General features: G+C 51.6%; 1 protein-coding gene across 4 annotated transcripts; it reads left to right on the top strand.

Annotated features, from left to right (window-relative positions):
* Positions 1-136: 136 nt before the first annotated feature.
* Positions 137-26026, top strand: MRM1 (mitochondrial rRNA methyltransferase 1). 4 transcript variants are annotated; one of them, XR_007513993.1, is made up of 6 exons: positions 139-951; positions 1147-1240; positions 2187-2319; positions 2418-2537; positions 2767-8461; positions 23680-26026. XR_007513993.1 is itself a non-coding variant. In XM_049859467.1 (5 exons), the coding sequence occupies exons 1-5, from the start codon at positions 404-406 to the stop codon at positions 23682-23684; spliced, it is 900 nt and encodes a 299-aa protein (XP_049715424.1). In that variant the 5' UTR covers positions 137-403; the 3' UTR covers positions 23685-26026. The 4 variants fall into 4 exon arrangements, 2 of the variants coding, with proteins under 2 accessions (XP_049715424.1, XP_049715422.1); XR_007513994.1 differs by lacking the exon at positions 2418-2537 and having other exon boundaries at positions 137-951; XM_049859467.1 differs by lacking the exon at positions 2767-8461 and having other exon boundaries at positions 137-951.
* The last annotated feature ends 1944 nt before the right edge of the window (positions 26027-27970 follow it).

Here is a 27970-nt window from a genome sequence, read left to right as displayed (position 1 = left end):
CTGCGCGCAGGGTCAGCAGGCTTGGAGCACCGCCTCCTGGCCGGCCGCCGCGCAGGAGACGCGGCCACTCAGCCAGCCGCGCAGGAGGCGGTGTGGGTCGGCCGGGCGGCGGGGCATGCGCAGTGCTTCGCCGGGCACGGGGCGGGGCCGCGCGAACCCGGAAGCGGAGCGGCCCACGTGGGCGCCGGGCGGTGGGCGGCCATGATGTGGCTGTCCAGTTTCGGGTAATCTGGGAGCCGCGGAGCCGGTGTCGCGGCTGTTCGTTCCTGTCTGAGCGAGTGTAGTTAGGGCGGCCGTCGGGGTCCCCTTTAGCCCTGTGTTGGGTGCCTGGAAGCGGGCCCCGGCGGTGGTGAGTGCTCCCGGGACGCAGCAAGGGACATCAGGTCCCCAGCGCAGCCCCACCATGAGGTTGCTTGCGTTTGTCGGGGGCGCGACCTGGTGTTGCTCCGGTCGCCTCGTCTGTCATCTCTCCCAGGCGGTGCGGCCCGGCGGGGAGGAGCTAAGCCGCCTGCGGCTCGACGACCTGGCGGTAGGCCGGCGGTCTGCTGGGAGACTGGAACTCCTGTTTGGCCTGTCTCCGTGTCTCCTGGCCCTGCGGGCCGCCCGCCGTCGTGTGGCCCGACTCCTGCTCCAGGCCGGCAGGGCTGGGCTGCAGGGGGAGCGGGCCGAGCTGCTCCGGGCGGCGGAGGAGCGGGGCATCCCAGTTGTGCGGCCCCGACGGCAGAAACTGGACGCCCTTAGCCGCCACCAAGTCCACCAGGGCGTGTGCATGGAGGTGAGCCCGCTGCGCCTCCGGCCCTGGACTGAGTCCGGGGAGGCAAGGCCAGGCGACGACGCTCAGCAGCTATGGCTCGTTCTGGAGGGGCTCCAGGATCCCCGGAATCTTGGGGCGGTGCTGCGCTCTGCTCACTTCCTCGGAGTGGATAAGATCATCATTAGCCGGAGAAACAGGCACGAACCCCCCTTATTCCCATGTACCCCAACTTAGAGGTGCATCTGGGTTCCTGAGCATCGGGCTCCCTGGGTAATCCCTCAACCAGGCCTCCTCATCGCCCGAACTCTCTCACCCCTAACCCTTGGGAATTGGGGGAGGGCACCGGGCTCGGGATTGCCCGGCCTGATGCGGGCAATGGGGAAATTTTGCAGCTGCCCGCTCACCCCAGTAGTCAGCAAGACCAGCGCGGGGGCTGTGGAGGTGATGGATGTATTCTCCACTGATGACCTGACCGGTTTTATGCAGGTAGTGATCCCAGCCCAGCCTTTCCAAGGGACTCAGCCTGCAGCTGATGGGAGGGCGGGAAAAGGGAGTATGTTGGTATGTATCACTTCCTAAACCCACCCAGTGCCGTCGAGCGCATCCATTCCGACTTACAGCGACCCTATAGGATGGAGTAGAACTGCCCCGTAGAGTTTCCAAGGAGCGCCAAGGAACCTAGGCCTCCTATCCACCGGCTCTCCAACGGTAAAGGGAATGAAGCTAGGGAATCTCTAATTTCAGATACTGCTCCCTTTGTGGTTTTAAAATCTCCGGGACCACCCCCTTCCCAAAGGGATTTAGAAGGCCCTAGGAAGTGAAGCATCACTTCTGAAATTAGGGATTCCCTAGCTTCATTCCATTCACCGTGGAGAGCCGGTGGATAGGAGTCCTAGGTTCCTTGAGCAGGGCCTCAGCTTGAAAGCCTCCCTGACCAAGGAGTCCTTTATATTCTCTTCCCCTTACATCCCCCCTCTCGAAAAAAAGAAAACAAAACTTTGAAATCTAAAGTCTATCATTAACCTCAGGAAACGCGTCTTTGCCGCTATCTTCAGCAGTGCTTCCCTTACTGCACACAAGGGGGCAGTATTGCCCTGTGTTTGGCAGCTCCCGACCTCCTTCCCCGGACTGGATGGTGACTCCCACTTCAGAGTGTAGGTGCTCCCTTCAGGCTTACACTCAAAGGCCGCTTCAGGGAGGCCTTCCCTGACCGTCCATTCATGGGACTGGATTTTGGCCTGTTTTGTTCACCGCCCTATCCCCAGTGACCAAAACAGAAAGAATCAGACCCATTTTAGGTGCGTAATAGCCATTGATTGAGTTGAATGGCTTAGCAAGTGAATGAATATGTGGGCAAGGCTGGGCTCTCTTGGACCAGGGCTTTGATGAAGGTTTGGTGAGCTTAAACATGATTTCTTCTCTCTGCTTGCAGGCGAAGGCCCGGCAGGGCTGGCTGGTGGCTGGCACAGTGGGGTGCCCGGGGCCTGAGATTGCTCACTCCTCCCAGATCCCTGTCATTAGCTGCTTGGAGTTCCTTTGGGACCGGCCCACTCTCCTGGTGTTAGGTGGGTAGAGTCCCAGCTTTTCTGTGCTAAGATATGCATGTGAGCACCTAGGTGTCCAGCTAGGGGTGTCCCTAACCCCCTCCCCCGCTGCCCTGCAGGGAATGAGGGCTCAGGCCTGTCCCAAGAGGTGCAGGCCTCCTGCCAGCTTCTCCTCACCATCCTGCCCCGGCGGCAGCTGCCTCCTGGACTGGAGTCCTTGAACGTCTCCGTGGCTGCAGGTGAGTCTGCTGCTTCCCTTTCTAATCGCACAGGCATAGCTTGTCTCCAGTCCCGCTTTCTGGCTGTTTCATCCTAAACAAGTTACTTAAGCTTTCTGTACCTCAGTTGCTTTATGGGGGAAATAATACTTGTTGAGGAGGTTATGGGGGAGTGCCTGACACATGGCAGGAGCTCTGTACATGGCCTTTCCTCTCTCTCTTCCCTTTGTCCTTCTGTCTGTTGGTGCAGGAATTCTTCTTCACTCCATCTGCAGCCAGAGGAAGGGTGTCGCTGCAGAGAGAGAAAGAGAGCAACTTCTCCAAGATCCCCCAGAGTTCTCAACCACATTGAAAGAGCCCAGAGTGGCTCAGCACCCAGGACTGTCTTCAGGATCAGAAAAAGAGAGGCAGAATGGGGGCTGATTTGGACTGCCCGTAGTGCATATGTGCTGGAGGGCAGAGGATGGGCGTAGTACAGACATCCACACACTCGCACGCATCCGAGTCTCTGCTGAGTATGTACCCTGGCCCTTATTGACCACTGCCTTGGGGGCCTTTGCTGTGGAGACCAGAAGTTCAGTTTCCTGTTTTGATGTTGAACTTGCAGTTGGAGATGAAACTTGTTAATTTCCAGCAGGGACTAGAACAGAGGGTCTCTGTCCTCCCTGGATCTTCCTGGAAGTTGAAGGGAAGTCTAGATATCAGGAGGGAAGAGGGCAGTGGGCAACCCAGTCCAGGGACCTCTTCCTCTTGAACCAGTTGTCTACTGTATCGCATGTGGTTGTGAGAATATAGGGGGAAGGTGAGGCTTTCTGTGGAGTAGGCAGACCTGGGTGCAGATCTAGGCCTCCAGCACTGACACCCTGTTGGGCCTTTCGCACACAGCTTCATTTGGTGCATCAGGGGCCTTGTTTGCACCTACCTCACAGGGTTGTGAAGATCAAATAAAACACCATCCGCTAGGCACTCAGTGTAAGTGTGGCATTCTGTCCAATTCTTCCATTAGGTGGCAGCCTTGCTCTTTGGTCCACAGCCTCTCCAGGAAGCTTTCAGAGGCACCTGGGAAGGCTCCTGGCTGCCCTGCTGCCCCAGGAGAGGAAAGGAAAGAGTAAAAACACCTCCCACCCCACCCAGGCACTTGAGTGGCCCCCCGGTGCTCGCCAGTCAATCCATCTCAATTGAAGGAACCGGTGAACCAAAGCCCTCACCTTTGATTCTGTGAGGTGGTGAGGACAGGACTGTTGTTTATTTTACAACCCAGACAGGCTTGGCACCCCTTCCCAAGGGCCCTGTGATGGGAGCACAAGCCAGTGGTGTAAGTAGTTTAGAGCAGTGGTACTCAACCTTGGCTGCTCATTGGAACCACCTTGCAAGCTTGGAGAAAGGCAAAAAAACCCAGACAGCAGGGACCCACCCCAGTCTGATGTAATTGGTCTGGGTGCCACCTGGGCATCAGAGTATTTATAAGCTCCCCAGAAGGTTCCAATATGTAGCCAAGGCTGACAACCACCACAGCAGGGTTTCTCACCCTCAGCACTATGGGCATTTTGGGCCAAATAATTCTTTGTTGTTGGGGGCCGTTCTGTACATTCTAGGATGTTTCGCAGCCCCTGGCCTCTACCCACTCAGTGCCTATAGCACCTCCTTCCCCACATTTCGACAACCAGAAATGTCTCCAGACATTGCCAAATGTCCCTGGTTAAGAACCACTACTGTGGGGTGTGGATTAGAAGACAGCAGCCCCAAGTTAAACCTTCAGAGGCTGTGTGACCTTGATCAAGTTCCTTACCCACCTGAGCCTCAGTCCGCTCCTCTGTGAAATGGGGATAACCTATCTTCCTGGGTTGCTGGGAGGATAAAGAGGGTAATAGCAATTCAGTGCCTTACACAGTACACAGTATCCCCTTTTTCTCTGGAATAGATTTCTTCTGGCATTCTAAGAATTAAGTCAATTTAGAAAAACGTTCCAATTTATTTTAAAAGAGGCTAAGATCTCTTTAAGGAGCCCTGGTAGCACAATGGTCAAGCTCTTTATCTACTAATGGAAAGGTTGGTGGTTCGAACCCAGACAGTGGCTCTGAAAGAGAAAACCTGGTGATCTGTTCCCGTAAAGATTATAGCCTAGAAAATCCTATGCGGCAATTCTGCTTGTCACATGGGGTTGCTCTGAGTTAAAAATAGGCTCGACAGCACCCAACAACAAGGTCTCTTTAAAGTCAAGAAGGAGGATGAAACTCCTTTGTAAACTCTAACATGGTCCCTGTGAGCTCTTGGCCCCCAGGCTGCCACGAGGGTCTGCCACAGCTGGGTCGGTCAGCCTTGGCTACAGTGTGCTGCCTCTACCACCCCTGAGACACTCTTGGCCAAGAGCCCAGTGCAGTGGTTTTTGACCTCACCAGGAAGTGACTCCCCATGCCCAGAAGCATCCAGACCAGTTAACTCAGAATCCCTGGGGCCAGGTATCAGTAGTTCTTAAATCTCCCAGCTCCTTCCAGGGTGCAGCCAAGTTCCAGAATCACTGACCTCTGAGCCACCCGCTTATGTCCAAGAAACTGCTGCAGAGCCATACACCTGTGCTTTTGAGCTCATGCCTAAAAGTGTGGGCCAGGGGAAACCCGCTTTCATCTGTTCCTAAGTTTCTTCAAAAGGTGCTGGTTCCAGCCCTGGCTCCATGACTTCCTAGCCGATGGTGTCTCAGTCTCCTCATCTGTAAAATGGAGGTAATGTCTGCTCTACCGACCTGCTCCCCATCAGGGAAGCTGGCAAGATAAAAGGAGAGAATATCAGTAACTGCAAGACCATGCACCCCCAGGATTAGCACCCGATAACATAAGCCTTGAGGAAAACAAATGCAGATGTCGCTGTGCTCCCTCCACACAGGGGTACAGAGTTGAGTCTGCTCTCTGGAACCAAGCCCAGCATGGACTCTAGAAGTTGGGGTAGGGGGTATTTCAGGTCTGGAGCTCCCTTTCCTGCCCACACACTCCTTCATGGTGACTTGAAGCCTGCTTAATCTGCTCCACCCTGCTGTTCATCAACTTTCTGGGTCCCAGTGGTCTAGGTCATGGAAGCGGGGTTCACTCCAGGACTAGTAACCAGGCACAGGGTCTCACCCTAGGGGGCTTCTTCCTGCCACACCCATCAGGCGGCTGGCTGGCTTCTGGAAAACAGGTTCACTTGAACCAAAGGGAATTGGGGTGGTATATTAGCATGCACAGACACAGACACAGACACACACGCACAGAGCTATGTTATGCAAACCAGGCATTCCCTAGACAAATGCTTGAGGTCCTAAGGACAAGGATGACTCCGATTCCCCTGAGTGGCCTTTGGCACCTAGTGCTGCATCTGATGTAGACACGCTACTCTGTAACTGTTCGTTGAATACACAGGAGCTGGGTGGCTGTGGCCATGGGTATAAAGGGGCTGGATGGGGCTGGATGCAGAGCATGGCTGGGATGAAGCCAGAGGAGACAACAGTGGTGGTTAAGAGCATGACCCTCACTGCTAAGCAGTGCTTGGTTTGAGTTCCAATTCTATGACTTGCTGGCAATAAAGGCGGACGTGTCCGTTAACTTCCAAGCCTTAGTTTTCCTCATCTGTAAAATGGGAATAACAACAGCACCCACCTCAGAGGATTGTGGGAAGGATTCAATGAGAGAATCCACATAAAGCCCTGAGCTCCATGCCTGGCAAAGGATGGCAGCTGTTCCTTGCAGCACCTGGGGGCAGACCTGGAGGTTAGGGCACTGGGCTCTGCTCTGCTACCCACCTGGTCACAGTTTCTCTGTAGACTAAGGCCTTTTGAGCTGCCACATGCTGATTTACCCCTGAGAACAGCTGGGGAGAGGAGGCGAATGGAGTGACCCTACAGGATCCTCTCCTGTCTGTGCTCCTTGGCTGAGAGCAGAAGGGTTTCAGAAGGATTCGCAGCACCATCTCAGGATTACCACCAATTCAGGATTCCCAGAGTGTCTGAATCGTGGCCAGCGCCCCTCCCCTGTGCCCTCTCCTCCTCCAGGGCCTTGACTGGAATCTTTTTTGGCAGGAGGTTAAAATGCCATGTCCTTAGGCTGAGGTCCTAAACTAGTAGTACCCTCCCCCCATACCCTCCCCTCCACCCCTGCAGGGCCTGGTGCCGGCGAGCCCCACAGTTTGTAAATGTAATCAACCTTGAGCTCTCGCTTCCACAGGTGCAATTAGCATGCCCATCTGCTAATCCCTGATTAATGGTGTTTACAAACACAGGACCCAGTGCTCCACTGCCTAGCTGCTCAACCCCTCCCTCCGGGGGCTGGGAGGCAGGGCTCTTCCCAGGCCTCCCTCCTATTCTTCAAGCCTTCTCAGGCAAAACCCCTCCCCATCCCCTTCCTCAGGCAGTGGGTCTCCTTAGAGACCCTGGCTCTGTACACATGGAAATCAAACCCAAAGAGAACGGACAGAAACAACCAGGCTTGGTGGTGGGGCTGGAATCCTGCTCTTCCTTTTTTCTTCCCAGTTCTGGAACTTCCAGAACATGCAGTGGGCACACTGCCCTATTCACCACCCTGGTCCAGGAGCCACATGTACATGGGCCCCTTCTCCAGTGCCTCCAAGGGCTCTGTGCCCTATCTACCCACAGACTGGGGAACATTTCCGTCCCACTCACCTTCCTCCTGAGGACCTCAGTGGGCCCAGGCCAGGAGCACAGTATGAAAAGTCTTAAGAACACAGACCTCCGGGTCAGACAGACCAGGGTCCAAATGTTAACTCTGCTTATGGGAAACACCTGATAGAGCCTCAGTTTCTTTATCTGTAAAATGAAGATTAGAAGAGTACCTACCCCATAGGTTGTGAAGAGGGTTAAAGGATGGGCTGTATGAAAAGGATTTAGCACAGTGTGTGGAACACAGTAGGCACTCAATAAATGTGAACTCTTCATTGCAATGATAATAATAAAGAAAGAAGGCATCGGAAGCTGCAAAGATGCCCAAGTACTTCTCCCTTCACTCCCCTCTCTGGGGAGAAGGGCAGGTCCCAGCTCATTACTAGTGGGGGCTGGGGTAGAGGTGTCAGATTGGAATAGTTCCTGAGTCTGTTCGCAGCTTCCGTGTTTCATTAACACCTCCCTGGTGGTCTTAAGCTCATCCTGCTGGGGGAGGTGCTCCAGAAAGTTCTAACTGCCTCCTACCCAGCTCAGAGCTCAGTGCTCCCTACTCCCAGGCCTTGCTCCAGATGTACATGGAGGGGGTTTTATGTGGAGTAGAGGTAGCCACTGACCAGGAGGCAGTCACTGCCCCCTACCCAGAATCCTAGGGGTTTGTTGGGGGTCATAGCATCTGGGGATGCCCCTTTCTTTACCCTCGCCCCACAAACTCTTACCTATAGGTTCTACTTTCCCCACCCAACTGCATCCTAGCCTGGCCTTTTGATTCCTGGGGCTCTGAGAACAGGCATAGTCTTGGGTTCTAATTCTGTCCTGTCACCTTGTGATCATTAGGGTTGTGTGTCAACTTGGCTGGGCCATGATTCTCCGTAGTTTGGCAGCTATGATGTAGTTTGGCAGTCATATAGTGATATAATCATTTCCATGATGAGAGTTGATATAATGTGATCACCTCCATGATGCGATCTGCTGTGAGTAGCTAGCTAGTCGGTTGAAATAGTTTCCCTGGGTGTGTGGACTTTCTGGTGAGGCTCGTGGGCTTTTGCCGGCACTGGATCTTGCAGCTGCCTCCTGTTCTTCTGACCTCTGGTTCTTGGGACTTGAGCTAGGAGCTTACCTTCTGTCTTGCCTGCTGATCTTCGGATTCCTTGGTCTTTGCAGCCCGTGAGCAGGAGGCCTGCTCTCTGACCTGCTGGTCTTTGGTTTGCCAGACCCTGTGGCTACATGTTCGCCAGCCCCTGTGCCTATGTGAATCAGGAGAAGCCTACAGCCTGACCCATGTTGCAGCCTCTACAACCATGTGAGCTGACCAAAAAACCAAACCTGCTGCTGTCAAGTCGATTCCAACTCACAGCGACCCCAGACAGAGTAGAACAGCCCTATAGGGTTTCCAAGGAGCAGCTGGTGGATTCCAACTGCTGCCCTTTCCTTTAGCAGCTGAGCTCTCTTAGCCACTGTGCCACCAGTGTTCCTGTATATATCTATATATATATTTATACACTTTACTGGTTTTGTTTCTCTAGAGAACCCAGCTTGACACAACTCTTCCTAGCTGGATGACCTAAGGCTAGTCCCTTATGCTCGAGGATATTTAGTTGCCTCTTCTGCAATGTAGGGATGCCATATGTCACAGAGAGTAGTACCAAAACCAAAAAACCAAACCCACTGCCGTCAAGTTGATATGGACTCTTGGTGATCCCATGTGTTACAAAGTAGAACGGCTCCAGAGGATTTTCTTGGTTGTAATCTTTACAGAAGGAGCCTTAATTGTTCAGTGGCTGCGTGTTTGGCTGCTAACTGGAAGGCCAGTGGTTCAAACCCACCAGCAGCTCCTCAGGAGAAAGATGTGACAGTCTACTTCTGTAAAGATTACAGCCTTGGAAACCCTATGGGGCAGCTCTACTGTGTCCTCTAGGGTCATTATGAATCAAAATTGATTCAATGGCAGTGGGTTTAATCTTTATGGAAGCATATATTGCCAGACATTTCATCCGCAGCACCACTGGATGGGTTCAAACCACCAACCATTTGGCTAACAGCTGAGTGCAAACCATTTGTGCCACCCAGGGACCTGCACAGGGCTTGGCAAATTGTAAACTGTCAGTAATTGGCAGCCATTATTGCTGTTATTTTACAGTCAAAACAACTGCTCTGAGGATTATCAGGAGAGGGCAGGAGCTTAATTAGCCAGCTAGGGTGGGTAGAGGGGGAGCGGGGGCCAGAAGTCCAAAGACTTTCAGAGACACAGAAAGGATAACTGCTCTGTCCCCAGTTAATATTCCCAGCTTCTTTCCCAGATTGGGAAAGGGAGTGGGGCTGGTCATTGAATTAGTGCCAAGAGATTTGTACCTTGGGCTCTGCAAAGGCTCCTTCTAAGCAAGGTTCCTCTCCACTACACTCCAAAAAGGCTCTTATGGACGTGCCTGTCCTCCACCTGCCCCAGGCCCTCTCGGTCACAATATTCCATTTCAGAGGACACCCTTCACCAGCTGTGGGGCCCTCCCCGCCTGCTCCTTGGCTGGCTGAACTTGGCCCCTTCCGCTTCCCCCGGAGATCTCTGCAACCCCCCTCTGCCTCTCAGGCTTCTGACTGCTTTTTCCCCCTGAGGTTTGCAGCTGTCAGAAGGGAGACTCCATGAAAAGGGGTACTTTCTGTGGTTTATCTGCAACCTCCAAAAAATAAATTCCATGAACTGAACAACTAGTTTCCTTTAAAAAGAACTCAAGGTCAGGGAGTGAGGGAGGTAGCAAGGAGTCTTACAGGCCCCCTGCCCCCTACAACTAAGTGAAGTCCATCGGCTCCCCTAGGTCTCTGTGAATACTTAAGCCCCTCCTACCCTCTAGTCTCCCCTCCCCCTTTAGCTGTTGTTGAGTCAATTTCGACTCATAACAATCCTATAGGACAGAGTAGAACTGCCCCATAGGGTTTCAAAGCTGTAATCTTAACGGAAGAGGATTGCCACGTTGCTCTCCCTCGAACTGGCTAGTGGGTTGGAAACGCTGACCTTTTGGTTAGCAGCCAAGTACTTAACCATTGCACCACCAGGACTCCTTACCCTGTAGCCTACCAGGCAGGAATTAGCCTTACTCAGTTTTGTCTCCCAGCTCAGGGCCAGGCACATACCGGTGTTGAATAACCCTTGACTGAAGGAGTCCTGAGGTTGGGGACTAACAGCCTAGGGGGACATCCTCTCCCTGTAGGGGCAAATTCCTCAGAACCTTTCCAGCCAGTCCTGACCTTCCACTTTTAGGCAGCTTCAGAGGAGGCCCGTGGCAAATGGCCTCCCAGCCAGAGGGAAATGTGGACTGGATTACTTGTTTGCAGCTTTCGATTCCCTGGAACCAGGGAGGTAATTGAGGGTCAGGGGTCTGCTCTGTAGACTCCTTTGCACCCTCAGCTCTGCTCACCCTCCCTCCCCCATCCAGGCTTGGCATAGCCAGCTGGCCCCTTCCATAGATGGAGGACCCATTGAGGGTCAGGTACTGTGCAAGGGGCTGGATCTTATGTAAGGGATACAGCAGTGAGAGTGTCAGCCAAGGCTCCTGCCCTTGTGGAGCTTACTTTCTAGAGGAGGAAGACAGAGCCTCAGGACTGACACACACACTCACAACATACCTTTGTGGGGGTAGGATCTGGAAGACGTGTGTTTGGAGCAGGACGAAGAGCAACGTGTTGATGATGCTGACATTTATTATGTACTTACCATGTGCTAACAGTTTCACAGGTATTATCTCATTTACTTTTTAAAATGATGCTTCGGGGCAGGTACAGATAGGAACCTGAGGCTCAGAGGGATTCAGGCCATGTTGTGGCAATCAGAAGGGCTTGGGAGGGAGGAAAGATGGTAGGGAGCAGGGGTTTGGAAGAAGAGACCCTCCAGCTGAGCGCTAGCTAGGAGGCCTGGTGCTGAAGCCAAGTCAGATCTGCACACACCCACCCACACGTGCACACCCTCCCCTGTGCAGCACCCGCACTTCATCCCTCTACTTCTACATCCCTCCCTAAACTCTTGACCATCCCAAACTCTAAGTGGGGCATCCCAGCGGAGGGGTGTGGGGGTACCTCCACCCAACTTCCTGCTCTGCTATGGGTCGTATGCCCAGGCTGGGAGGGACCCAGCATGGGCCAGAGATGACAGCAGGGGCTACTGTGGGATGCTTCAAAGAGCCCAGACTCCCAGACTTGGGTTCAAATTCTGACTCTGCTCCCAAGTTGAAAGTCTCAGGCCTTGGACAAGTCTCTTAACCTCTGAGCTTCAGGTTCCTCCTGTAAAATGGTGTCAATAACTGCTTTCTCTCAGGGTCATGCGGGGGCTTGAAATAAGATGCCCTTGGCACATAGTAGGCCCTCAGCAACTCTCTGTGGCCTGTCTCTTCCCTCTCTCTTCCTCAGGGGCTTTGTGTCTGCCTCCTTTCTCTTCCTATGTTGGGCTCTGGGTCTCCTCTCCCTCTCATCTCAGGCTTTGTGTTCTGATGATCTCAGGCCTGTCTGCCTGCCTTGGCCAGGTCTCTGGGACTGCCTGCTGCTGCTCCCCTTTCTGGAGCTGTGTCTTCACATCCCTCCTCTGCTCTGTGCCCCTCTCCTGGCTCCTGATATCTCAGGGGCTGATCGATGGCGGCTGCTGGTTATTGATTGAGTGGGCGTTCAAGTGTGGCTGCTGCAGGCGGGTATTGAACAGAATTGGTGCCCAGGCCGGGTGGAGTGGCAGTCGGGGAGCCTGGGGCTGCAGGGTGAGAAGGGCCCCCTCTCCCCACCTAATGGGAATGGGAATCCTTAAAGCCACAGACCCCCTGGGGATGGAAATGGAGGATAGGGCTGAGCGCTTCTGAGAACAGGAGATGGCCAAGGCTTAGGTCACGCCATTGTTCAACAGATATTTATTGAGTTCCTACTATGTACCAGCCAGGCATACTGCAGTGCAATGGTAAAGTGTTTGGCTGCTAACTGAAAGGTTGGCAGTTCAAACCCTCCAGCCACAGCTGCAGTACAGGAGAAAAGACCTGACAATCTGCTCCCATAAAGATTACAGCCTAAGAAACCCTATGGGGTAGCTCTAATCTGTCCTACAGGGTCACTATGAGTTGGAATCGACTCCATGGCACACAACAACATAGAACTGTGCAACACTGAGTGACCCCTAATGTAAACTGTGTACTTTAGTTAATAATCACGCATCAATATTGGTTCATCAATTGTAACAAGTGTTACAATTGATTTCTTATATGATTCTGTAAGGAAGGAGGGAGCGTAAAGTTTCAGTAGGTGGGGTGGGTGGGCAGGACTGCAGCTGACAGCTGTCCCCTTCTCTGTGCCTGGGGAAGTCTTGTGCTTCGGGGCCTAGCCATGGAGGAGAGTCTGCTGAGCTCCAGGTCACCCCAAGCCCTGGCCCAGCTGCCTGTGGATTAGAGACCTCGTTGGGAAGAGAGAGAGAGGGGAGATGAAAATACGTGGGCTTCTTCATTACTTGCCGGGGGCTGCTTGCGGAGAGAATGTAGCAAACAGATTTTTGAGCCTGGCAGACCTGGGTTCAGGTGTTAACTCCTCCACTCACCAGCTGTGTGGTTTGGGGCAATTTCTTTAACTTCCCTGATTTTCTTTTTCCTTGTCTAGCAAGGGACCAGGAGTCCCTGGGTGGGACAAAAGAGTTAACACCCTTGGCTGCTAACGAAAAGTTTAGAGGTTCGTGTCTACCCAGAGGTGCCTTGGAAGAAAGCCCTGGCAATCTAATTCTGAAAAATCAGCCACCGAAAACCCTAGGAAGCCCAGTCCTCTTCTTACACACATAGGGTCACCATGAGTCGGAATCGACTCCGTGGCAACTGGTTAGCAAGGGACGGTTGTCTCTCTTGCAGGGTTTTCAGCAGAATGACAATAACAGATGCCTGGCACCTAGCAGGTGCTCAGGAACTGTAGTGATCAGAATTAGCTCCCTGGCAATTGCCTCTCACCACCCTCTGAAGCCAATGACCCCAAGAGGGTCCTTTCCCTGAGCAAACCCTGGGTGACTCCTGCTCATTGCTCTTGGCCCCTGCCAGCCCCTCTGACCTGGTTGGACCTCAGCCATTCATCTCTTTCTGAGGACCGAGAGTCCAGACTCCTGGATCGAGAACCCAGTCCAGCCTCTGTAGACACTCAAGCGCCTTACTGGGTCTGGTGGGTGGGGCTGGATGTCAGCCTGATGTCTTGTCCGTTGTTTGTCTCTACCGGTCCCTGCGCTGCTGACCCTGGAGCTTCCTCATTCCTGGTTGCTCAGCCCCTTCCTGCCCTGCATCCCACACCCTGGTTCATCTTCTTGAACATTGCAGCCAGAGAACCCCCACACAGCCCTGGCTCAGCCCAGCCCAGCCCAGCCCAGCCTATTGTGGAGGAAAATCAAATTTCATTAAAGGCCATTGATTTTCTTCCAAATTTGCTATGAATACACTTTGAAACTCCCACCTTCACCCCACAACCACCACTGCAGCTTTGCCAGGGAAACAGAGAGCTGACTGGGGCTGGCAGGCAGTGGTGGGCAAGGGGGGCCAGGGGAACTGTCCGCCCCTGGCAGGGACCGAAGCCCTCAGCCTGCTCTGGCCCTTCAGCATGGCAAGACCGTAGATATTCTGCTGGTTTCTGAGGGAGTGAGTATTTTCCTTTCTGGCTGCCCCCATCTTCAGGGCTTGGGCAGAGGGGTGTGTGTGTGTCTGTCTTTTGAGTGTCAGTTTTGTGTTTACATGAGTCTGTGTAGTGTCTGGGTGAGTCATGTGTTTCTGCATGTCTTTGTGTGTGTTTACATATGTGGCTCTGCATTTGAGTGGTGTGTATGTGTGTGTCTCTGTATCTCTGTATTTGTGTGTGTAAGTATATCTATGCACTGGTCCATGGGTGTCTGTGTGTATGTATATGTCTGTATCTGTGTGTGTAAGCGTGTCTATACGTGTGGCTTTGTGTTTGTCTAGGGGTATCTGTGGTGTGTCTCCGTGTGTATGTATGTCTCTATCTGTGTGCGAGTGTCTGTACATGTGACTGAGTTTGTGGGTGTCTGGTGTGTCTGTGAGTGTAAGTGTGTCTACATGTGTGTCAGTGTGTCTGTGTGAATGCAGGGAGAGGTGGGAACATGGCCAGCACTTGAACTCTGGTTGCTCTGCTGCCAATAAACAGCCAGCTTGGGGAAGGGGCTTGACTTGGGATACACACAAGATATGGTTCTCCTCCAGGGACCAAGGGCTGGGGAGGGCTCTGAAACGGGCACAGGCTTTCTGCCACCTCCCACCTGCTCCTGCTCCTATGTCATCTTGGCAATGGGACACCCTACTGACTTTGTCGAGGTGTTGGGTTTGGGGTTTTGGAAGCTTGTAGAAAAGATTCCAAAATCTGATGGGGTGGGTGTGGGGGGAAGCATGAATTCCTTTCCTGTCCCCAGTCTGAAACAAGAGTCCCAGGTGGGTATGTTTAGAGTTTTATGAACATAAGTGCTGACCTTGTGAGCCTGAGGAGACCAAGTAAAGAGAGAGGAGTGGCAGTGAGTAGTGCCTTGGAGGGGATAGTATTGTGGGGGGAGGGGGTGGGGGGTACTAGTGTCTGCCTGGGCTATGTTCCTGGGGTAAATGTCAAACATCGAGTCAGTCTTAATGAGAAAAAAGTCACAAAGAGGGATCTTTTGGCCTTTATGGTGTGGGGAGGCTTACAGCCTTACTGTAAGCCGATCCACCTGCCTCTAGCTCACTTACCAGGGCTGGAGGCTGGCGTTGTGCCCTTCAAAGCCTTGGGACACTGCTGAGATGTCCCGTGCCCCAGGGGTCTGTCTTCATGGGGTCTCTTACAAATTTGGGGGTGAAGGGTGTGCCCTCGGTGAAGCCTCCCTCACCAGCTCCTGCCCTAGCCTTGCACAGGCCCATCATGTAAGTTCATGCATGTGCTTGAGTGTTCTCCCTGTGGCCTCTGCTGGGGAGCTGGAAGCGGCTCTCCGTGTTCCGGGGACAGGCCAGATTTATGGCGCTGGGAGAAATATTTAGGCCTGAGACAGTGTGGTTGTGTTAATTATGGAAATCTAAAGATAATCTATATTTAATGCTGAATTTTGTCAAATTTGCTAAAGAATTAGGGGAGCGTGTGCAAACAGTGACACTTCAATGAAGAACAAGGTGCAATTAAACTCTGAAATTTACAGTGGAATAATTGGAGAGCATGACAAATATAGTTATCAGCAGCAACTAATTAGGGGTCTGTTCGAGGTTTCTGGGCTTGATTAATCTCGCCTGGATGCTAATAAGTTATGTGGGCCTGTGATATAGGTTTTTTGCCTCCCTCTTTCCACCGTCTCTCTGAGAGCTTGGGGGGTGGGATGTACACATCCCTGTGTACAGCCTGGCCTGAAGGGGGGGATGGGGGTGCTACAGCTCTAATGCTGATACTTCCCCCACCCCAACTAAGGATGGCTTGAACACCTTGAGCCACGCCCCCCTTAGGTATTCTGGGGTCTTGCTGCTCAGTAAGTTCTTGGTGTTTCACTTGAGGCTCTTTGGGATTGGAGAGAGAGGACTGGAGGCTGAGTTTTAGGGTCTAATTGAGCCTCAAAACCAGAATCGTTGCCTTCGAGTTGGTTCTGACTCATAGTGACCCTATAAGACAGAGTAGAACTGCCCCATAGGGTTTCCAAGGCTTTAATCTTTACAGAAGCAGACTCACATCTTTCTCCCTCGGAGCTACTGGTGAGTTTGAACCATTGACCTTTCAGTTAGCAGCTGAGTGCTTAACCGCTGTACCACCAGGGCTCCTTAGCTGAGCTTCAGTGGGCCAAATTTGTTCCCTTGATGTTGGCTTAGCTCAGTCTGACTCCCACCTCCAATTCCCACTTCATGCCTTGCAGAAAGGGGTGTTGAAAGCCCCCCCACTCTGACCTCCAAAAGATACCCCACACACCCTTCCTTGGCCAGACATTTTCCTCCCTCCTTCCCTCCCAATCCTCTGCTAATCTTTCCTGCTGCTGATTATAGCCAAGCCTTAGATCCACAGATTAAAGTTTAGGTTGAAACTGACGCTATTACCAGTGAGCCAAGAGCATTTGGACCGTGTGGCTTGAGCTGAAAAACTAGTACCATCCCCTCCCTGTCTCTGTCTCTCACCCTGTCTCTGATTCTGTCTTGTGTTTTCACTAACCTCCTCCCCATCCCAGGCCTGCTGTCCTTGTCACCCTTCAGGAGCCCACCCTGGGTGGGGAGCTCTATGTGACTAGCTAGGGGGAGGGAGTGACTCCACAAGGACTCTCCCCTCTACGCCCACCCTGTCCTCAGAAGTCCCCCTGCCGGGTCTCCCCACCTGAGTCCCCCAAGGAAGAAGGTGGGGTCTGCCAACTCTATGAACCCTATCCTGAGCAGCCCCTTGCCATGTCCTGCCTTTGCTCAATGTCATCTGGCCACCGGACAGAGACTGGCAATCTCATATGAGGTTAGTGAGTCTAAAGTGGGAAGTTGGATGAGGTGCTTCTTTGTGAATGTCTTCGATACCCCAGATCTCTCAAAGCACGAGTGTGTGTGTGGCGAGAGGCTGGGGACCCTGCTGTAGGTGGTGGAGAGGACTGCTGGGTGGGGTCCTGGAGAGGGACAGGGCACTCCAGAATGCCTCCCTGTGGCATCTGGGCCAGAGTGTTCCTCCTTCTAAGAGGAGGTCGGGGTGGAGGTTGCTTCAGTTTCTCTTCTGCCTCCAGGGAAGAGCTCTGGAGCTGGACAGACCTGGGGGCCCTGGGTTATTCCTGTGTTGTTTCTTCCTTGTGGCACAGGGATCATTACTTCAGGGTCCTTGTCCTCCAGGGTCACCAGGACCTCAGGTTAAGGGCCAGGCCCTGAATAGGCCCCCAGAGTATGGGGGTCCCTCCCTACTCCTTCCTACCTCTCAACCCCCTCCATCTCTCAGCACCCTTGCGTACCTTTTTAACCAATGTTTGGGCCATGTGACAGGAAGGAAGTTGGGGGCAGGAGCCATAGCCTAGATCTCCCCCTCTCCTCACGCCAACCTGCCTTCAGCAGAGAATGGACCCAGCTTGGGGCTTGGTGTGCAGTGGTAAGGAAAAGGGCTTCATAAAGTCTCAGTCAGCCCACAAGCCGCCCAGGTGTTGCTGTTAATGATCAGCAATGTGCCGGGATGAGGAGCCGTTACAGCGGCCATTGCCTCCAGTATCTCCCCGCTCAAACAATATGCCTGAAATGTGAATCAGATCACACCATGCCCCTGCTCAGAAACCTTTGATGGCTCCCCATTGCCTCCAGAATAAAGTAGACTTCTTAGCCTCATGGTCTAAGTTGTCCACAGTCTGCTCCAATCTGGTCCCTACTTCCTCTTGGGCCTCTCAAAGCCCCTTTGCTCTACCCACAAAACAACGCCCTGTTCCCATATTGCGTCAGTACCCAAGAGTCTGCAGGCTTTTATTGGAGTAGTTTTCACCGCCAGGAGTGCCCTTCCGCCTGCTCCCATTCCCACATCCACCTTACCCTCTGGGAAGCCCAGCTCAAGTCTCACTACCTCCCAAAGACTTCCCAGTGCCTCCCCACCCCCATCTGATTCCCTCTGGCTGCACTGTGGTCCCCTGTGTCTGTGTCAGACTCCTCCACGAGAGGGTGATAGACACTGTGGGGACAAAGTGGAAATCAGGATTGGCTGCATCCCTCCTGTGGCCTGCCTCTCCACTGTGCTGGCTCTGGACTTCCAGCCTGGTGTCCTCACCGCTGGACTTCAGAGCTGGAGGGCATGTTTTGTCCTCTTCTCTGCAAAGCTGAGACACTTTGAGATTTGGGTGAAAATTACAGAACTAACCTCTTAACATTTGTACAGTGCAATGAGTTTACGCAGCACCAGTGATGTCCTCGAGGTCTCCAGAGCAGGGCTTAATCGGTTCATTTTATAGATAGGAAAACATGTCTTGATCATTGCTGTATTCTACAAGGCCTGGCAAGCCACCGGAGCAGAATGCATTGGATAAACCGAGGCTCAGAGAGAGCAAATTTGCTGAGGGGGACAGGATTCCAACCCAGGACTCTCTGACTTCCAGGTTAGCATTTTTCCTCCACACTGGTGTTTTTGATCATGCAAGAGCTTGTTCTAACCCCTCCCTGTCATTGTCACAGCCCCTGGCTCTGAGGAAGCTGTAGATAGGGCCTCAGGCTTAGGACCCGAGCCCTAAGTCCCCATGTACAGTTTCTGGGGACAGGTCACTAACCCCTCTGAGCACAGCTTTGTGTAAAATGGTCAGGCAGTGGCTTGTTCGTCTGCACAGGGTTATTGTGGGATGAAATGAGAGGATGGATGCAGAACCCCTTCTTGGCTACGATGGACCCCCTGCAGACCTGGGCCCCAAAGGCTTTTAGCCTGTCTCTTGGGATCTGGGAGGGAGAATACAAACATCTGAATGTCTCGTTCAACCCCTCTTTGGGGGAAGAAGAGAGATCTGGGGGTCTCCCTCAGGCGTCTCCAGCCCTTGCAGCTGCTAAAAGTGATCTGGCTCCGTTGCCATGGCAACGAGGGCCAGCCGCCCTGCAGGGCCATTCCCCATGCCAGCCGCCATTGACCTCACTTAGGATGATTACCTTTTGGCAAATAAAATAATCATGTTAATAAAGAAGCTGTTTGTCCCTTTGTCCCCCACCCTGCTTGGCCTGTTTCCCATCCCCACCTGGGGGAAAGAAAGGCTTCCCCCACCCTTCTATCCCTGGCCTGTGGTATGCCTTACTCTTCATTGTCAACTGAGACTGAATGGTTTTTATTTTTACCAATTTTTACCATCTCTTGCCCTCCCATCTGTCTTCTGCCCCATTGCCCCAATGTCTTTGCTGACGCTGCCCAACTGAGGTAATACCGTTCTTCCCTATCTTCCCTGGACATAGTTTTGAATACCAACTGGACCTCACAGCTCTTGTAATGATAAATTCTATCCATTGTATGTTACGGAGTCCTTGGGTGGTACAAATGGTTAACGCACTTAACTGGTAACTAAAAAGTTGGAGGTTTGGGTCTACCCTCGGAAGAAAGTCCTGACAATCTACTTCCTAAAAATCAGCTATTGAAAACCCTACAGAGCACAGTTCTGCTCTGACACACATGAGGCATTATGAGTCAGAGTCAATGGGGCAGCAACTGGTGGTACTGTCTGTTATATCCTTGACTAGACTCTTCAAAAGTGTCCATCCTTTCATCCCTATAGCAGTTGTGCAAATTAGGACCTTCAATACCATTTTATAGGTGAGAAAGCTAAGGCCCCGGCAACTAAGATGTATGTTCTGTTCAGCCACTCACTGTGGGCTCAGCACTGGGGTGAGCTTCCAGAGGGTAAGAAGTGACAGGACCTCCAGGAGCCTCAGAATCCAGGCTGGGGGGAGGTGGACGTAGCCACAAAAACCAGAGATGCAAGACGCAGTGTGGCCAGTGCTCTGAGATACCAGGAAAACGACAGAGACCCAGCAGGAGGTGCTCTGAGGTCATACCCCACGATAGAGGCTCCAACGGGGAGGAGGAGGGCAAGGCTGGCAGTTGCTGACCCTCTACTAAACCGCCGGTATGCTCTGCTGAGCACTTCCCATTTGTTATCTCACGGGATATTCATTACAACCCCATATTACAGGTGAGGAAATGAAGACTCAAAAGATTAGGTGAATTTCTCATCGTCTTAAAACTGGTATGGAACAAGGATTCAAACCCAGGCTTCCTAACCTCCAAGCCCTGCGTTTTGAATTTCATCAGGCTGCCTGCTGGGTGAAGACTGGAAAGATGGAGGGAGGGATAGAAAACCCTGGTTGGGCAAGGCATAGGGTAGGGCCTCTTCCTGGTTGACCAGGGCCTTAGCCATTATTTGTCAATTGAGACTCTTATTTAAAATGAAGATTTGCCAAAGAGGGGTTACAAAAATTGTGGCCAATTTGGAGAGTTTATGTGTCATCAATGAACACAAAATAATGCGATGTGATTGGGCTATTTGAAAAGTCATTTTAAGCCCGACAAATGATCAAGTCTGGGCCCTACAGGTAGTGTGGTCCTGTGATGGCAAGAAGCTTTCAAACGGAGAGGACTGTACTCCCTGGGTTCTGGGATTTCTCTGTGACTGGGGGAATAGCGTCATCTGGAAAGAAAGTCAGGTGTCTAGATCTCAGGTCCTTTGTGAATAGTCCTGGGCTAGATATCCCCCTTTACTGTACCCCTTCCCCCTATAAGAGGCTCTGCCTCTGACAAAGTGAATGGACAGGGCAGGCCAGGCAAGGGCTCAGGGTGCCCGTCAGGCACACTAGGTGGCGCTCTGACATTGGCCAATCCTCCCAGCACTTGGGTGTGCTGTGGCCAGAGGGCAGGACGGGGAGCGGCTTTGAGGGGAAGCAGGGACCTGACACCAGGGTTAGGCGAAGGGGCAGTGGAGGTGTTAGAAGCCAGGCTGGTAAGCAGGGCACTGCCCCTTCCACCTGTGACCAGGTATGTGCCATCTCCTCCTGGTCATTAATGGGGCCTGAACGGTGGGGGCTGAAACAGTAGCTGTGGGAGGGAGAGAGAGAACAGAGGGCCTGGACGGGGGGTGGATAGAGGTGAAGGTGGGGCCACAATGGCAGGGCAGGGCCGAGCAGCCCAGCACTGTGTGGGTGCCCTGAGCTGGGTGAGGGCATGAGGAAGTTGTCATCTCACCGACCACTGAAGCCCAGAGTTCTAAACCTGGAGTCGCCTAGGGGTGGTGTGAGTGGGCTGGGGTCGCGGTGGGGGGGCGGGTAGATAAGAAACTCAAGGAGCTTACCTGTAATGCCTCCAGCTATTATTAATGGAGGCCCTGGGGGATGTTGGTAAGGTAACAGCCTGGTTATAAGGGCGGGACACAGGTGCAGGACTCAGAGGCCTCAGATTCTTGCCCCTGTTTAGCTGTGTCCTAGCCTCGTACCCTTGGGCAAGTCACCAAGCTTCATTCTTTGTGAAATGGGGATAATAATATCATCTGTCAGAGTTGTTGGGAAACTTAAATGAGATCATGTGCATGGAGGCACTCAGTATGCCAAACATGAGGTGTCTTTCCATGTTCTGTCTGTTCGCAAAAAAGGCAGCTTGCTTCTCTTCGCCGCCCGCAGGTCACGGCAAGTACTCAGTGCTGTTGACTGATTAACGCCTGGGGGTGGAGGCAGCTGGAGTGGACAGCATCCCAAAGGGACCTCCAAAATCTCACCCCATAAGGGACCATCCTTGAAAGACTCCTGCGCTCAGAATTTATTTAGCATTTTCCCTTTTTGAAAATACACATCTTGGAGCTGGCCTGACCACTCCACATGTCCTGAATCTTGCCCCTTGTAGGCCTCTCTCCGTATCTGGGGTTCTGGGGGATCTAGAGGAAAGGGACCTGCAGGACTCCCTTGCGGGAGAAGGAAGTAAAGAGGCAGACTTACCCCAGGGCCTCTTTTCCAACAGTCTGCTTGCCTATTCCCTCATATCTGGCACAGTGGGGAAAATGAGGCAAAGGAGAGTCTTGGGGACAAATCACAAATCCCTGAATGCTGGTAGGTGTGGAAGTTAGGTGGTAAATTGACTTCCTAGCCTCCTTGGGGGGCTTGAGAGAGCCTGGTACCCTGAACTCCTAGGGCAGATGTTGGTTGGTTGACTGGGGACCTGGAAGGAGTTTGGAGAGAGACAGAAAAGATCTGGGACAAGTAAGTCAAGGGAAGGGGTAATGGGAGCAGCCTTATTCAGCTGACAACCATTCTACAAATGTTTATTGAGCACCTAATGTGGACCAGGACCTGTATTAGGTGCTGGGTACTCAACGAGACCTAGACAGATAAGGTCTCCACTCTTGAGAAGGCCCTATCCTTCCCTCTGGTAGAGGAGACTGTGGTTGGGGCCTGAGTCCAAGTGGCTTCTGTAAATGGACTAACCTCTCTATGTCCCTGTTTCTTCATCTGTAAAATGAGAGTAATAGTAATATCTCTCTCATGGGACTGTTGTGAACATTAGCACCAGGCCTGGCATTTACTAAATGCGAGCTGCTGGGGTTGTTGTCACTATTATCCCAATACCGAGCCTGGATTTGTGCTTTGGGGAGTGTGGCCTTGAGCAAATCCCTCACCTTCCTTGAACCTCGGGTTTCTCACCTGAGCAATGGGTTCATAACACTTGTCTGCCTACCTTCACAGGACCCTGCTCTGAGGCTTAAAACCAATTGAGATAATGCATGGGTAAGGGCTTTGAAACTACATCAATACACAGATAGGAAGGGGTGATTTAAATGGTTTGGGGTGTGTGTGTGCATCAAAGATGGAACATTTTTGCTCCATCTTTCCTCAGGCCACCTGAGCTCAGGTAAGTTATCAGATGGACCTGTGACAGCCTGGACAATTCATGTCAGGACTTCTGCTCCTGGAGCCCTGGGGCTGGAATGGAGGCGCTGGTGGAGGTTTGGAGATGAGGGCCAGGGTGAGAATTGCAGTGTTTCTCCAAAGGCTTTAGGGAAGTCAAGAAATAAATCTCAGAGACTGAGATGGGATCAGCGCTCCCCTCCTCACCTTCCCAACTCTGGGCTGGGAGCTGGGCAGGGCTGTCTGCAGAAGTCAGATGTCCTCTCTCCCCTCTCTGAGCGTCCTCTCCCCACAGACCCCCTCCCCCACCAGGCCTAATTCCTGCTGCCAAGCTACAGACCAACCCAGGGGAAAATAATACAGTCAGACTCTCTTCCAGAGGTTTTGATGTCTGGGCCTCCTGGCTCCTCATGTTGAGGAGTAGAAGGTGCCTGCTCACCTCCATCGGTGCTCTTTAGTGCTTGGGACCCTGACCTGTCCACCCAACCAGTGGCTGAGTGGTGGAGCCCTGTGTGGTTCAGCTGAAGAAAGCAGAGAACCAGGAAAGAGGTTCCCATCTCGAGGATTAGGATTGGTGGCAGTGGCAGCCATATACCCATTTCTAACCTTCCTCTGCCCCAGGAAAGGGCAGTAGGAGGCAGTGTGGCAAAGTAGGAAAAGCATGAGCATGGGTCAACCAGCCTGGGTTCAAATCCCTTGTAGTCAGGGTGTCCCAGGCATGATGGGATCAACCTACTCTGTTGGTTGATAGGCAGCCTTCATGGGATAACCCATGGGAGGTGCCTCAGACTATGAATTGTAAGCCCCATTTATAGGGTCAGTTAACTGGGATGTAGGCAATTTTGTGGCCTCCCATACCCCCTCCCAACGCAACTATTTTTCTCAGGTCGTTGATTGATTGATTATGTGAAAGGCATCATGAGAGATGAGCAAGACACAGCTCCTGTCCTCGGGTAGGATGCCATCCAGTTGGAGGATAGGATTGGAGTGGAAAACTCCAGAGTATATTTCCTTTAAGGAGCTCTGGTGGTGCAATGGTTAAGTGCTCAGCTGGTAAGTGAGAAAGGTTGGCTGTTCGAACTCACCCAGCGGCTCTTTGAGAGAAAGACCTGGTGATCTGCTTCCGAAGATTACACCTAGAAAACGCTATGGGACAGTTCTGGTTTTTCAGATGGGGCTGCTATGAGTTGAAATCAACTCCACACAACCTAACAACAACATATTTTCTTTGCAGGATAGAAGAGAAAGAGCACTTCTGGCTGGGAGATTGCAAGAAACCCTCCTGACTGTTGAGCGGTGTTAAACTCAGTTTCTCAGGGAGGCTCCCTCAGACTTTTACAGATGGGGCAGGGAGGGGGGATGCCTGGTGGAAGGGACAGCACAGACACGGGCCTGGAGGTGGGAAAGCTGGGCGTACATCCTAGAAACTGCAAATAGGCTGCTTTCCTTGAGCAAAGGAAAGTGAGTTCCAAGGGAAAAGGCAGGAGTTTCAGATTCTTGGATTATTAAAGCAAAAGTGGGATATGTTAAGAGAAGAGTAGGAGGCTAAAGTATTTTGAAAATCTCTAAAATGTTCTTTCAAGTCCCCAAATTTGCTCTGCTCCCTCAAGATGGCCTGCCTCCTTTTCCCTCCTCCTTCTCTTAAAAACAACCAGTGAAGGAAAATGTCCCGCAAAGAGCACCCCTTCCCCTTCTTCCTCCCCTTCTCCCTCAGCTTATCAGTGACAGTGAATATTTAGAACTTCCACTTCTAAATATTCTGATAAGTTCTTTCTGGATTTTTTACTGCCCTCAGGAGCAGTTGCGGAGTATCTGATGGGTCTTCAGCACTGTGCGTCGGCTTTCCCATCTGTGCCCTGATCTCACCCCAAAGTACTGGGAGTAGGAGAGTTGTTCTCCTTGTACCAAGGTGAGGACAGAGACTTACGGACTGCTCAGTCTGGATTTGAACTCAGTTCTTCATTGCACTGGTGCAGGGCTCTTGCTCCAGTGCTTTGCCTCAGGTGCACCTCCCCATCTTCTGGGTTTACTGCTTCCACCTAATGTCAACTCCAGCAGACATTTTCAGGTGGCAGAGCCCACTGTCTTGTCATTTTAATGGCCACATGGCATTCCATCATGTTGATGGATCGTCATTTGTTTGGTCACTCCCTGGTAGTTGGGTATGTGAGAGGTGTCTAATTTCTTGCTATAATATATGCAATGACTGAGTATTTGATACAAATTGCTTTCACTGTCTTCTTCCTCACCAGTACGTTCCATGAGTAGGTTCAGGACTAGAACTCGGGGCTCTGCCTCTAGCTGGGACGTGTTGGGTGGTGGCCTGTCCCTGGTATCTTGATCAAAAAGCCATGATCAATACAGAGATGATGGCAGCCATCTCTTGTGGCTGATTTGGGATTGATTGTTATTTCACCCTTCCTAAAAATGGGAAAGAAATCACATGAAGGGAACACTGACCAGATCCCAATGACTTCCCCAGCAACACTGAGAAGCCTCAGATCTACAGAGCTCTATGCCCAGAAGGGGCTAGCAGATCCCCTTTAGGGTTGGCATATTGATAATGCTGTAAATCTTGTGTGTGCACATGTGTCAAAACCTGGACCCACCTAAGTGACACATAACATGGCCAATCTCGGCATTACTTGGAGCCACTATACAACAACACTGAGGGCTGAAATGACCCAGAGTATTAATCTACATCAAACATGAGTCAAGGAATTTTGTATTAGCCAAATGGCTAATGTTACCATTAGCTACTTTAGCACAGAACTGCTAATGCATTTCCCAAAACAGATAACAAGATTTAGAGATTGAACATGGTAAATGGTACAAACCACAGACTGACCTTTGGCCATAACATGTCTGCTGGGCATAAAGTGCACATTTGATAAACCAAATGAGTGGTTCAAGAAAAGGGATCAACTAAAAGTTGTTGCTGGGTGCCGTCCGAATATATTTTGACTCACAGTGACCCCAAGTGACAGAGTAGAACTGCCCCATAGTATTTTCCTGGCTGGAGGTTTCTCCATGGAGCTGCTGCGTGGGTTTGAACCACTGGCCGGGTAGGTTTGAACCATCAGGTAGGTTCAATCTGCCAACCCTTCAGTTAGCAGCTAAGCTCTTAACCATTTGTGTCTCCAGGGATCCTTCAAGTACAGAACAGACCATTATTTCAGTTTCAGTGGAGGGAGGTAGGTGGTTAAGGTAGTGAACTGGGTTGGGAGCTGAGATGGCCTCTGGGAGTGTGAGGCTCTCATGAGCTGGGGAAGAAGAGAAGCAGAGGGCCTGGGTCACTGCGGAGGATGAAGAAGGGACAGATCCTCCTGCTCCGGGAAAGGGGAAGGCCCAGAGCAGGAAGGGACGTGCCTTGGGTCAGGATTGGATCCTGTGGAGTTCCAAGCATCTGAGCCAAGCTGCCTCCTGGTTTTGCAAAGCATGGATATTAATAAGGGTGATTAGTAATCATGACGTGTGAATAATAAGGAGGTGGTTAATTGTCCTGGTTATGATGAACAGCAGTCACTGGGGGAGGATGGGGAGTTGCCCCCCCCAACATGAGCTGTTCTTGCTGCTGCTTACGAGGTGGTAGAGTCAGCAAGCTGGGAGGTTGGGGAGAGGGGTGTCATTAACAGCATTTATTTACTTGTCTTTATTAAACCTAAAAAGAAGAATCTTAAAATTCACTTACAATTTTTTGTAATAAAATTATACATGCTCACGGCAGAAAATTGGAACTTGAATTTCTAAACGTTTATATTCAGAAATACATAGGAAGAAAACAAAATGGCTGTAAACCCTTTGGTGTATATTCTTCTAATCTTTTCTTCTATGTACACACGAACATAACCATAGACTATATTTTAAAAAACGAAACATAATTGGGATTATATTCTACATGTTATTTGATAGCTTTTTTGCCCCCCTCACTTACAAACACGTCACATGAGCTTCTCCATGGAATTAAATGCTCTTTGAGAATATGATTTTTTTTAATGAGGGGAACATTATTTTGGGGAAAGGGGACCCATTAGAAAGAAGTCCGTCTTTTTCTGCCTCCTCCAGTTTGGAGAGAGGTTGGGAATCTTCAGGGCCATGTGTGGGTGGTGCTGGGGTGGGGTGGGGTAGCTCAATGGACCCCTTCAGATCAGGAAGTCAGGCAAAGAAGGGGGCAGGGCTGCTTTCCATCCTGAGCTTGATGAAGGAAACTATCTTCTGATACTTTGAAGACAAAAGTCAGAATTTTTCACTGGAGACAACTAGGACCCAATGCCAGTGCTAGTATGTGGCCCTGGAGGCATTCTGAACCCTTCTGAGCCTCGGTTTTCCCATGCTATGTAGAGGAAAGAGTCCCTACCTCTTGCCCACTTCCTGAAGGGACGCCACCGAGAACTGAGCTACAAGTCCACTCTGGAAGTTTAAAAACTTTGACTGTGAAGCTCTCTTCAAATAGGAGACAGAGCAAACATCAGGATTATGGACGGAGGGGGCAAAAGACCAGGTTTCCCACTGATCGCCTGCGTGGCTGGAGGGAGGGAAGTTCCATCCTCTCGTAGGGTCTTGTTTTCCTTATGTGTAAATTACAGAGCTGAACTAGGCAGTTTCTGAGCATCCTTAGAGCTTCCGGCTCAGAACTCCAACTTCTCTGATAGTCCAAGCTGGGTCCTGTCGTGGGCCTTCCAGGCATCTGGCTGGTGTCAGAATAAGGGAAGGTCAACAATGCTGCTGCCTCAGGGGCCCTGTCCTAGTGGAAGAGGTTACAACTGAAGCCACAGACTCTCTGCTTCATGGCTGGGCCACTCTGGAGAGACCATCTTCTGGTTTGATGAAGATGAGGGATTATTACTTCATCCTTCATAAAAATGGGAAAGAAATCACAGGACAGGGAATGTTGACCCAATCCCAAAGGCTCAGATCCACAAAGCTCTGCCTCTGATTAGGCCCACCTCCCTCCACCTCTGCACCACTGGCACCCCCCAGAACTCACAGACTAATGGAGGCAGCCCCCCATAGGATCACTGGCATTTACCTGCTTGCTAATTTGTTAGTATCCTTTTTTTTTTTTAATTTATTTTATGTGTTTTTGTTGTCAAGAATATACACAGCAGAACATATACCAATTCAATAACTTGTACATGTATAATTCAATGACATTGATTACAGTCATGGGGCACTTAACATCCACGATAAAAAAACTCTTGACCATCTAGTGGATTCCAACTCATAGCGACCCTATAGGACAGAGTAGAACTGCCCAATAGGGTTTCCAAGGATCAGGCTGGTGGATTTGAATTGCTGACCTTTTGGTTAGCAGCCGAGCTCTTAACCACTGCAGTCCTTGATCGGTAGATACGTTCTATGAAATAGGATGTTATGTGATTTGGACATTGTGTCAACAACGGTGCTCCTGTGGCTGCAGCTCCTGTGACTCCACCTCTAGGCACTGAAGCCTGATTCCTGAGCCCCAAACCGTGCACCTACCGGTAATGGTGACTGCGCCTCCATTCAGGAACACACACACACCC

This window comes from Elephas maximus, chromosome 19, assembly GCF_024166365.1.
Source record: "Elephas maximus indicus isolate mEleMax1 chromosome 19, mEleMax1 primary haplotype, whole genome shotgun sequence".
In the NCBI taxonomy this organism is placed as follows: Eukaryota; Metazoa; Chordata; class Mammalia; order Proboscidea; family Elephantidae; genus Elephas; species Elephas maximus.
This window is presented reverse-complemented; position numbering and strand designations above follow the sequence as displayed.

Coding starts and splice junctions, on each gene's coding strand:
- MRM1 (XM_049859465.1), top strand. CDS start 404: ATGAGGTTGCTTGCGTTTGTCGGGGGCGCGACCTGGTGTTGCTCCGGT. Junction 1,241..2,186: donor ACCTGACCGGTTTTATGCAG/GTAGTGATCCCA, acceptor CTCTGCTTGCAG/GCGAAGGCCCGGCAGGGCTG. Junction 2,538..2,766: donor GAACGTCTCCGTGGCTGCAG/GTGAGTCTGCTG, acceptor CTGTTGGTGCAG/GAATTCTTCTTCACTCCATC.